The sequence below is a fragment of the Emys orbicularis genome, chromosome 1, assembly GCF_028017835.1.
Source record: "Emys orbicularis isolate rEmyOrb1 chromosome 1, rEmyOrb1.hap1, whole genome shotgun sequence".
NCBI classification, from domain to species: domain Eukaryota; kingdom Metazoa; phylum Chordata; order Testudines; family Emydidae; genus Emys; species Emys orbicularis.
The window spans coordinates 202,005,351-202,016,730 of NC_088683.1; the positions used below are offsets into that span (position 1 = coordinate 202,005,351).

The 11,380-nt window shown below is 39.7% G+C and overlaps 1 protein-coding gene across 1 annotated transcript in view; it reads right to left on the bottom strand.

The window, feature by feature from the left end:
- Positions 1-10,753, bottom strand: part of LOC135879617 (trifunctional purine biosynthetic protein adenosine-3) — a 49,485-nt gene extending 38,732 nt beyond the window's left edge. Inside the window, exons 1-4 of the mRNA XM_065405666.1 lie at positions 10,609-10,753; positions 6,557-6,652; positions 5,133-5,307; positions 4,046-4,157 (exon numbers count right to left, since the gene is read on the bottom strand). Of these exons, the coding sequence (XP_065261738.1) occupies positions 4,046-4,157; positions 5,133-5,307; positions 6,557-6,652; positions 10,609-10,753 (528 nt within the window). The remainder of the gene's footprint in view (positions 1-4,045; positions 4,158-5,132; positions 5,308-6,556; positions 6,653-10,608) is intronic.
- Between the last annotated feature and the right edge of the window lie 627 nt (positions 10,754-11,380).

An 11,380-nucleotide genomic window follows, 5' to 3' on the forward strand; every position in this document is an offset into this window, starting at 1 on the left:
AAGATAATAAGGTGATAAGTAACAGCCAACATGGATTTGTCAAGAACAAATCATGTCAAACCAACCTAATAGCTTTCTTTGACAGGGTAACAAGCCTGGATAGGGGGAAGCAGTAGATGTGGTATATCTTGAATTTAGTCAGGCTTTTGATACTGTCTTGCATGACCTTCTCATAAACAAACTAAGGAAATTCACCTTATAATAGCTCCATCTAGGTTGTATGTATAACTAGTTGGAAAACCGTCCCCAGAGAATAATTATCAGTTGTTCACAGTCAAGCTGGAAGGGAATATCAAGTGGGGTCCCTCAGGGATCAGTCCTGGGTCCGGTTCTGTACAGTATCTTCATCAATGATTAAGATAGTGGCATAGAGAGAGTACACTTATAAAGTTTGTGGACGATACCAAGCTGGGAGGGTTGAAAATACTTTGGAGAACAGGATTAAAATTCAAAATGATCTGGACAAACTGGAGAAATGGTCTGAAGAAAACAGCATGAAATTCAATAGGACAAATGCAAAGTACTCCACTTAGGAAGGCACAGTCAACTGCACAAATTCAAAATGGGAAATGACTGCCTAGGAAGGAGTACTGCGGAAAGGGATGGGAGGGTTATAGTGGATCACAAGCCAAATGAGTCAACAGTGTAACTCTGTTGCAAAAAAAGTAAACATCATTCTGGGATGCATTAGCAGAAGTGTTGTAAGCAAGACACTAGAAGTAATTCTTCCCCTCTACTCTGTGCTGATTAGGCCTCAGCTGGAATATTGTGTCCAATTCTGGGTGCCACACATCAGGAAAGATGTGGACAAATTAGAGACAGTCCAGAGGAGAGCAACAAAAATGATTAAAGGTCTAGAAAACATGACCTATGAGGAAAAATTGAAAAAAAATGAGTTTGTTTAGTTTGGAGAAGAGCAGACGGCGGGGGGGGGACAACGGACAAGAGAATAGTTTTCAAGTACATAAAAGGTTGTTGCAAGGAGGAAGGTGAAAAATTGATCTCATTAACCTCCGAGGATAGGATAAGCAGCAATGGGCTTAAATTATAAATAAATAAATGGAGATATCCTATCTCCTAGAACTGGAAGGGGCCTTGATAGGTCATTGAGTCCAGCCCCCTGCCTTCACTAGCAGGACCAAGTCCTGATTTTGCCCCAGATCCCTAAGTGGCCCCCCTAAAGGATTGAACTCACAACCCTGGGTTTAGCAGGCCAATGATCAAACCACTGAGCTATCCCTCCCCCCCAATTGCAGCAAGGGAGGTTTAAGTTGGACATTAGGAAGAACTTCCTAACTGTCAGGTAGTTAAGCAGTGGAACAAAATTGCCTAGGGAGGTTGTGGAATCTCTGTCATTGGAGGTTTTTTTAAGAACAGGTTAGACAAACGCCTGTCAGGAATGGTTTAAGGACTATTACTAGTCTGCCTTGAGTGCACGGGACTGGACTAGATGACCTCTCGAGGTCCCTTCCAGTCCTACACTTCTGTGAGTCTATGCGCTTAGCTTTACAGGTATTCCATTGGGATTAAAGCACACATGTACAGTTAAGCATATGCTCAAGTGCTTTGGTGAATGAGCACCTATAGCTGAAGCTGCATGTTCAGTTTCAAGGACCTTTTTCTTTAGTTTGCCTTAGCCAGTTTAATCATAGGAGTACTGTTAGAGTCCTGACAGTTCTGTAATAGCAGGGACACAAAAAGGATGGAGAAAAAGCAAATCCAAAAGGAAGCAAGTATGAAAATGGGATCTTATTTATGCCCATAGAGATTGTGCCTGGAAAGAGAATGCTTCCTGAAGGAATAAAATATTGTATTCATTCATACACACCCAAATAGTGTGAGTGCAGCGTGAGAAGGGATAATCTCAGACAACTGGTGGATAAGGTCCTATGGCAAGAAAATCTAGGGGGAAAAGGAGTTCAGGAGAACTGGTAGTTTCTCATGGAGACAATATTAAAGACAACTGCAAACTATCCCGATGCAAAGGAAAGATAGAAAGAATAGTAAGAGGACAATATGGCTCCATCAGGAGCTCTTTAATGACCTGAAAAATCAAAAGGACTCCTACAAAAATTAGAAACATGGATGAATTACCAAGGAGGAGTAAAAAAGAACAGCACAAGCATGTAGGGACAAAATCAGGAAGGGTAAGGCACAAAATAAGTTATACCTTGCAAGGGATATAAAAGGGAAAAAGTAAAGCTCCTTTAAATTCATTCAGAGCAAGAGAAAGACAAGGAAAATGTAGGTCATCAACTTAATGGTGAGGGAGAGCTAATAACTGATGACATCAATAAGTCTGCGGTGTTTAATGCCTATTTTGCTTCAGTCTTTGCCAAAAAGATTAATGGTGACCAGATACTCAACATAACTAATATTAACAAAAAGGGGAAAGCCAAACCAGGGAAAGAACAAGTTAAAGAATATTTAGGTAAGTTACATGTTCAAGTCATCAGGGCCTGATGAAATTCATCCTAGGTTTATTTAAGGAACTAGCTGAAGCAATCTTGGAACTCTTAGCAATTATCTTTGAGAACTCATGGAGGACAGGTGAGGTCCCAGAAGACTGGAGCAAGGTAAACATAGTACCCATTTTTAAAAAGGGGGACAAGGAGGACCCAGGGAAATATAGACCTGGCAGATACCTGGAAAAAAATTAAATTATTCAACAATCAATTTGTAAGCACCTAGAGAATAATAGTGTTATAAGGAACAGCCAGCACAGATTTGGAAAGAACAAATCATGCCAAAACCAACTTAAAATCCTTCTTTGACAGGGTTAATGGCTTAATAGATAGGGGAGAAACAGTAGACATGATAGATCTTGATTTTAGTAAAGCTTTTGACACAGTCCTACATGACACTCTCATAAGCAAGCCAGGGAAATGTGGTCTAGATTAAATTAGTATGAGGTGGGATCACAACTGGTTGAAAGACCATAGTCAAAGAGTAGTTATCAATGGTTTGCTGGGATGGCGCATCTAGTGGGATCCTGCAGGGGTCAATCCTGGATCTGGTACTATTCAATATTTTCATGAATGACTTGGATAATGGAGTGGAGAGTATGCTTATAAAATTTGCAGATGACATCAAGCTGGGAGGGGGTTACAAACACTTTGGAGGACAGGATTAGAATTCAAAGTGACCCTGACAAATCGATGAATTGGTCTGAATTCAGCAAGATAAAATTCAATAGACAAGTGCAAAGTAATACACTTAGAAAGTAAATATCAAAAGTACAGAATGAGGAACTGGCTAGGTGGTAGTACTGCTGAAAAGGATCTGGGGGTTATAGTGGATCACACTGAATATGAGTCAACAATGTGATGCAGTAGCAAAAAAGGTAAATATTCTGGGGTGTATTAACAGCAGTGTTGAATTTAAAGACACGGGAGGTAATTGTCCCTCACTACGTGGCACTGGTGAGGCCTCAGCTAGAGTACTGTGTCCAGTTCATGATGCCACACTGTAGGAAAGATGTGGACAAGTTGGAGAGAATCTGGAGAAGAGCAACAAAAATGATAAAAGGTTCTGAATAGATCAGCTTTTCTAAAAGATTAAAAAACTGGGCATGTTTAGTCTTGAGAAAAGAAGACTGAGGAGGGACCTGATAACAGTTTTAAAATTGTTAAGAGCTGTTATGAAGAGGACTGTGATCAACTGTTCTCTACGTCCACTGAAGGTAGAATGAGATTTAGGTTAGATATTAGTAAAATCTTTCTAAGTTTAAGGACAGTTAAGCACTGGAACAGGCTTCCAAGAGAGGTTGTGGAATCCCCATCACTGGAGGCTTCTAAGAACAGGTTGGACAAACACCTATCAGGGATGGTCTAGTTTTACTTGGTCCTGCCTTGGCATAGGGGGCTGGACTTGCTGACTTTTCGAAGTCGTTTCCAGCCCCATATTTCTATGAATCTATAAGTTGTGTTAGACTAATGTATGTTCCATGTAAATCACACAAAAATGCCTTTGACGTTTTGCTGTCGTTACTAATAAACATAAAATTCTCAGGCAAAATGGGTATTTACATAACATTGCAACTCACCTGCATGATTTCATGCACAGCTTTGCAGGCTCCCTCTTTGTTAGTAGCCACAATTACTCCTTTGCCAGCAGCCAGACCACTAGCTTTTACAACCAGAGCAGGAAAGTCCACGCTTATTAAAAAAAAAAAAAAAAAAAAAGAATGACTGAGGGATTCCATAATAACCGGTCAGCCTCTGATGCATTTTCAAGTCCAAGCCTCCTACCTTCATGGATTTTGAAGGTTGAAAATAAGAGTTCATAAGTTCACTATATCACAATAGCCATTTAACTATGATTGAAAAAAACCCATATATAATCAAGTGTCTTCCCCTGTCAACCCACTTCACTACACTATTTCTGGTTGCCATTTCTTTCCACTGTTATCTGACACTACTTTTCTGACAGGGAAAAGAAGCATTTTATTTGTTAGCAGTGCAGACCAATACTATTATTGAGTGAGCGGGACTGACTTCTGACTAGTGCAGTGGTGGGCAACCTCCGGCTCGTCAGGGTATTCCACTGGTGGGCTGAGAGACAGTTTGTTTACATCCACTGTCTGCAGGCATGGCCGCCCGCAGCTCCCAGTGGCCACAGTTCACCGTTCCCAGCCACTGGGAGCTGCGGACAGCTGTGCCTGTGGACGGTCAATGTAAACGAAGTGTCTTGCGGCCGGCCAGCAGATTACCCTGACAGGCTGCATATTACCCACCACTGGAGTAGTGGATCATCAAAAGGATTGCTAATGAAGCTTCAGTTGCAGAATTTGCATTACTAGTAATAAAGCATGAACCAGAAAGAACCCATTATGATTTTCAGATCCCAATCTAGGTTTGCATGGTTGGCAAGAAAAAAAAAAAAAAAACCCATCTTTTCCCTTGTAATCTGAGCACAGTTGAACTGTCATTAAAGAGCAATAAATGTAGAACTCATATTGATGCCATTTTTGCAGGGTTACTTTTAGAGTGTCTTTTGAATATATGAACATTGTGCCACTACTGAAAAGAATAACTGAATGATAAGTGGGTTGCCAACTTTAGGTGCTTAACATATTGTAAACACACTACTGTAATGATAATAAAAAAGAGTAAATATGAAAGGTTGTTTACCTGGTAATAAAGCTACAAGCTTCTTTAGGATTGGTGAATGCTTTCCATCTTGCGGTTGGGATCCCATGCCGGTCCAGAAAGGCTTTAGAAAAACTCTTACTGGACTCTAGCTGAGCTGCCTTTGCTGTAGGACCAAAACATCTTACCCCAGCTCCTGTCAAGTCATCAACAATGCCTAGCAATAAAAGAGATTTAAGAGTTATTATTACTACAGTAATGAGCTGGTTTATAAGAGTTACAAGTTAATAAAGTTGTTGCTTTGTATAACCACTTTGACACATTAGTGAGTAACAGCTACAATCGCTGTGCCATGTATAGGATACATCATGGGGATTGTGACAATTTTACCCCATGGACCTCAAGGGCAGTGTTTGCCGTAACTAGCAGGGGACGATCTGGGCTTTAGGACTCCTAGGTCAGAATTTGTTATTGCACCATGTAACTGCAGAAACACCACTTTAACAGATACAACTCCTTTTCCCCTTTATTACAGCCCTCAGCCGAAAAGTCCATGGTAATCATTGGGGGAGAATATCGCATGAGGTGTGAGAGAATCAAACGAAAACTTACAAATTCTATAGGTAAGTCTCATATGCTGACTTCCAAAATCAGTCAGTTGTTTTCAAAAACATTTCATTTAATAAGTTAGTTAAGGTTGCTAAGTGACAACATTGACACATCACTTACAAACCCAAGCACTTAAAAGAAAAGATCTGAATAGTTAAGGACATCATAAATTTTAAACTACATGCATAAGAACCTTCAGAAATGTGCATTTCATCAGAATACAACCATCTGGAACTTCAGGGAACAATGGGCCTGCATCTGTTCCCAATGAACACATTTGGACACTTGCTATTGACTTCAGTGGGAAGAGAAGAAAGCCTAATATTCCACTAACCTAGGGACCTTGAAAGTCCTTCCCCCACCCCAGATATGAAACTGGCCCTCAAACAAAAAAATATAAAATCAATAAATACACTGAGAACATTTGTTCAGCAGAGAAAGTTATAATCGGGAGATTCTATTCCTGGTTTCTATTTCTGACCGCCTGCATGACTTTGGGCAAGTCAATTAGAGACTTATTTGCAGAGATGCTGTGCCCACCCACAAATCCTATTAACTTCAACAAACATTGCAGGTATTCAGCACCTCTGAAAATCAGACCTTTAATCACTCTGTGTCTCAGTGCCACATCTGCAAAACGGAATATTAATACCTCCCTACTTCACAGCATAAATCAGTTAAAGTTTACAAGGTGCTCAGATACTATAATGCCACAGAAAGCCTCTAAATAAACACACAATAACTGTCCTCAGCAGTGGTAATTTTATCTAGCACATCTGAAGCAATAAATTAAAACCCATAATTCCATGAATATGGCAATAAGTGGGTAGAACTTTAATAATTTATTTTAAATTTACCAGCAGCAAGAGGAACTTCTGGGCCCACCACCACAAGTTTGATCTCATTGTCTTTGCAGAACTGGACAAGAGCGGCATGATTACTGATTGAGATGGCTGTCAAAAGATGCAAGAGAAATTTAAACAGAGAGTATAATGAAGAACAGAAGATTTACATATAAAATAAAAAGAGAAAGCTTGCAAGAGACTAGATATCAAATTGTGTGATGAAAGCTCTGCAAAAAGGCAATATTATTCCACTACTTTTATCAAGAATAAATCCAACGTCGACAGTGGGCTGAGTCACCTGAACTCTCACAGTTCTGAGCTGGATTGGTCATTTGCAATGGGAGCGACAGCAGTCTGAAGCTACTCTCATCATTTGAGAAACAGAGCAAAAGCATTACACCCTCTGAGTCCCGGGATATTTTGCTTTAAGCTTTTTTCTCTTTTCATGATGTAAGCTTTTTTCTCTTTTCATGATGTAGTGTTACTAACGAGGGTGCTATGCTGCATGCTTACAGGATGGGAAATATACTGAGAAAGGTGAGGGGTTTGCGGTATTTTAGGTTGCCACAAAACCCAAATTAAATCCACAGGATTATATCCTGATTGTTTAAACCCTTGAGATTAACAATACTGCAACTGGCAAATAAGAGCATCATGTCAGACTGCTGCATCCCTGCTATGTGCTCACCCCAGCTCTAGGTGAAATTCTCTCGTGCCCAGCTTCTACTAAATGCAGCCAAATAAGAGGTGCTCTGTCAGAGAGACCTGATTATGGGTTTCTGATTCTCTGTCCCAGCACTGGCACAGGTTAGAATAGCTCAGGGGAAAAAATCAAGACATTATACATCTGACTGTATTGTCTTCCTGCAGGACTCAGCTAAAAACAGACATTATGACATACAAAATATTAGCAGAGGATCCACAGTATGTGCGAATGTCCCAGCAAGAAAGAACAATGAAGGAGTCATTTTGTTCATGTATTATTCCAAAATGCACCTGTTTAACTTGCAACATAATTTTCGTGACGGTGTAGGCTGAAAGGGAATATTTTTGTATTCTTTCTGAAACCATTCATTTGGCATATGACTATTGTATTCTATCCTGAAGAAAGGAACACAGGCCAGAGTTTTCAAACCTAGGTGCCTAAAGTTTGACTCCTAACTCCATATTCAGGCACCTAAATAAAAATGTCATCAGAAGTGTTGTACACCCAGAAATCCCAGTGAAGTCAACAGGTGCTCATCATGTTTGCAAAACAAAGCACTTTTATTCTGGTGCCTAAATATGGAGTTAGCAGTCTCACTTCAAAACACCCAGGTTTGAAAATTTTGGCCACTATGACTAAAGTTCGGGAAAACTGGTATTAGATTTTTTTTTTAAAAAAGATCTGATATCCTTCCTTTTGTACCTCAATGACTTGCAAAATAAATTACCCATAAAGCCACTTTTTTTGAGAGACAGGTGTTGTTTAACTGTGATTGGACTATAAACCTTTTGTGAAAGAGAAATTTTTTTTTTTTAATTTGCATTATTTCCCTTGGAAAAATCACAAGACATGAGATTTCAATGCTAATTAAAGGGTATCTTGTGCATTCTGCTGTACATTGCTGCCAAAGAGAGGGAAGGATAGACTTCCAGGACCAAATCTTGATTAGATTGAAGTCAGTGGCAACACTCCCATTGACATACATGGGGAAAGGATTAAATCCCCATGCTTTAGAATATAATGAGGCTCACGTGCCTCTGTGTAATTATTTTTCATTTTCTCACGCACACTAGACCGAGTTCCTGGCCCAAGCAGCAAGTCTTGGCTCTACAGAGATGTAAGGGGAGTGTGGGGAAGTGGGATGAAGCCTTCCCCCACAAGCCACAGAATATTAATTCACACCTCCTCTCAAATCCAGGTTATGCCCCTCTAATGCCTGAAGGGGCTTGGATTTACCCCATAACACACATTCAATGAGGCTCCAGTCCAGCAAAGTACTTAAATGGGTGTTTGAGGGGACTATTCAAGTAGCTAAAATGATGTTCATGCTTTGTTGGATTGGGGCCGGAATCTCCAATATGTAGATAGATGCATCATTTTTTTTACTGGGAAGGTGACAGAAAAAAGTGTAGTAATTCTTATAACAGTATTCTTTAAATGACATTTAATTTAATAATCTGGATCTTATGCGAACTGGCTTTAACTTGATTTAACACAGGGACAAACCTCTTTGTTTAACATTGTGGATGCAGAGGGATCATATGATTTCCATGTGAACGCTCATTCCCTTCCCCTCACCCTCAAAGACAAGCAACAGATTTGTTCTGTTTGGCTGATGACACTGCAAACGGTCAAATAAGACAGAGAAAAATAAATATGGCATTTCTTTGGTTGAACCATCAGGTGAAGTAAGAGTTACAGATCAGTGGTTTTCAACCTGTGGTCCGCAGACGTCTGAGGGGCCGCAGACTATGTCTAAGGGGTCCGCAAAAGATTATCGTTACCATAGAACAGTGGTTTTCAACCTGGGGTCTGCAGACTATGTCTAAGATTTCCAAAGGGGTCCACACCTCCATTCAAATTTTTTAGAGGTCCGCAAATGAAAAAAAGTTTAAAACCACTGATCTAGAGCATTTATTTTACATACAGAATGTGTGAAATCTGTCATGGCTCATGTTTTCACAGGAGGTGGTAAGCAGATTTTAGTCGCATGCTATACAAGCATATATACAGCATGTATGTGTATATAATGCACATCTACACATATACTGCATTAATCTTAATTGTATGCGTAATAACATATTTCAAAGTATACAGTTTATGGCTATATTCGTTGAAATATATGGAAACATAAGCCAGTCATTAAAATATTCTCTTCAGCGGTGTGATCTAATGGAGCAAGTAATTCCTGGCTCCCTCTCCTGGACTGAGTAATTATTCCTGCTCTCCCACTGAATCATTGTGTGACTTTAGGAAAGTCACTTAAGCCAACATTTTCAAAAGCCACGTCCAATTTTGGATGCTCAACTTTAAATAGCTTAGGTCTGACTTTTATAATTGATGACTACGAATTCAAGCCAATTGATGCTGTAGGTACTTAAAACCTCTGAAAAAGGCACCTAGAATTAACCTAACCTCATTATGTCCCAACATGTAAAACATGGATAAGAACATTTTCTTACCTACAGCATTCACCCTTAAAAACTTGCTAATCTCTTAGGTAACTAAATAAGCAATATCTCAATACACACCTAACATTCCTTGTGGGCACAAGTGTAACCCAGATTACACACCTGTGCAGGGGGAGTAAGGCGGCACCAGAGTGGGATGCCTGTGTCATAGGCAGGCTAGGAAGGATTAGATTTTTTAATCGGTAAATGTTGATTTCACTGTATACACACACACAAAATACTTCCATCATAACAGAAATTAACAGATAAGCGAAGTAAGAAAAATGCTGCTTGAGAAGTTATTAGAGTTGGATTTAAGGTGATTTACTTTGTACATTTTGATATGATGTTGACAATGTGTGTTTAATGGTTATTAAGTTATTACTTTTCGAATCTCAACATCTGCTGTCATTAAATAACAATTGTCTGGCCCCACCCCATGGTTTTCTGTAACTGTGAAAAATCAATACAATAAACATTGATATTATCCATCAAAATTATGAGCAGGCTTGGCAGGATTCAGACATTTCTTTTATAGACAGCAGCCTCTGCAGGGCCTCTTGCTACACAAGAGGGTGGGTAGTGGGTGGTTTCTTGCCTCCACCTCCCCAAAGCAGCACCAGCATAGCTGAGCTGGTGCAGAGGGGGAAATAATCTGCACAAGATAAATTACAGTCCGAGTAAAGCTTTTTTAATTACTTCTCACCCTATCCAAACATCACCTTTATAAGCATTCAGGGTCTGAAACATAAGAACTCCTATGACACTAATAGATAGAACCCTAAATTTATCAATGAACCACCAGTTTAGGCTCAACTACTGGTACTACACATTTAAAAAAAAACAAAACAAAAAACACAAAACAAAACAAAAAAAAACTATTTTAGGTTCTCTTTTTTGTTTATTACCTGAATTTGAAATTTTTCCATTGTTGGCTGTTCCTGCATTTCCTGGAGCGACTAGCACTCGTTTTATATGTGGCGACTGTGCTAATTTCCAGGCCAGGGCATGTTCTCTGCCTCCGCCACCAATCACAAGTACTTGATCAGCCATTAGTCTGTGCAAAACAGCCAAAATAATAATATTCAGGTTAGGAAAGCAACAACATCATTGCGTGCACTCATCAGCTAACACCTTTGGTCTGCAGAGCAGCAGAGGAACTCACTGCAAAGGCAGATGCCATTTTTGCCTGTTTCACATAATTGTTGTCCTGCGGTTTTGTGTATAAATGTGGTGAAGAAAGCAAGGTAATGATAGCACTGGCTCAACCAAGCACAGCATAGTCCCCATAGAAGTTTTCCCACTGAGTTCTGCCAATGCACATCAACACGAACCTCCTATACCATTCCTGGTTCTCTCCTTACCAGACTACCAACTGTACCAAATTACACAGTAGTTTTATGACATATATAAATGTTCACTAGCAACCTGGCTGTGATTAATCACAGTACATTTTATATTGTGACCTAAATAGGTTTCTGAAGAATGTGAAAATGTCAAAGATAAAGTCCCTTTGGACTAGTGAAGAATTATTTGCTAGTCTGTCTAGTGGTGTTGCTAAATGAGAGAGCTCAAGACTTCTCACGAGTGATGTCTGAAAATCTTCTTAATACCTTATATGAAAATGAAAGGGTCAGAATGATGAAACAGGGAAACGTCTTCCAACCTCGATCTTCTTCA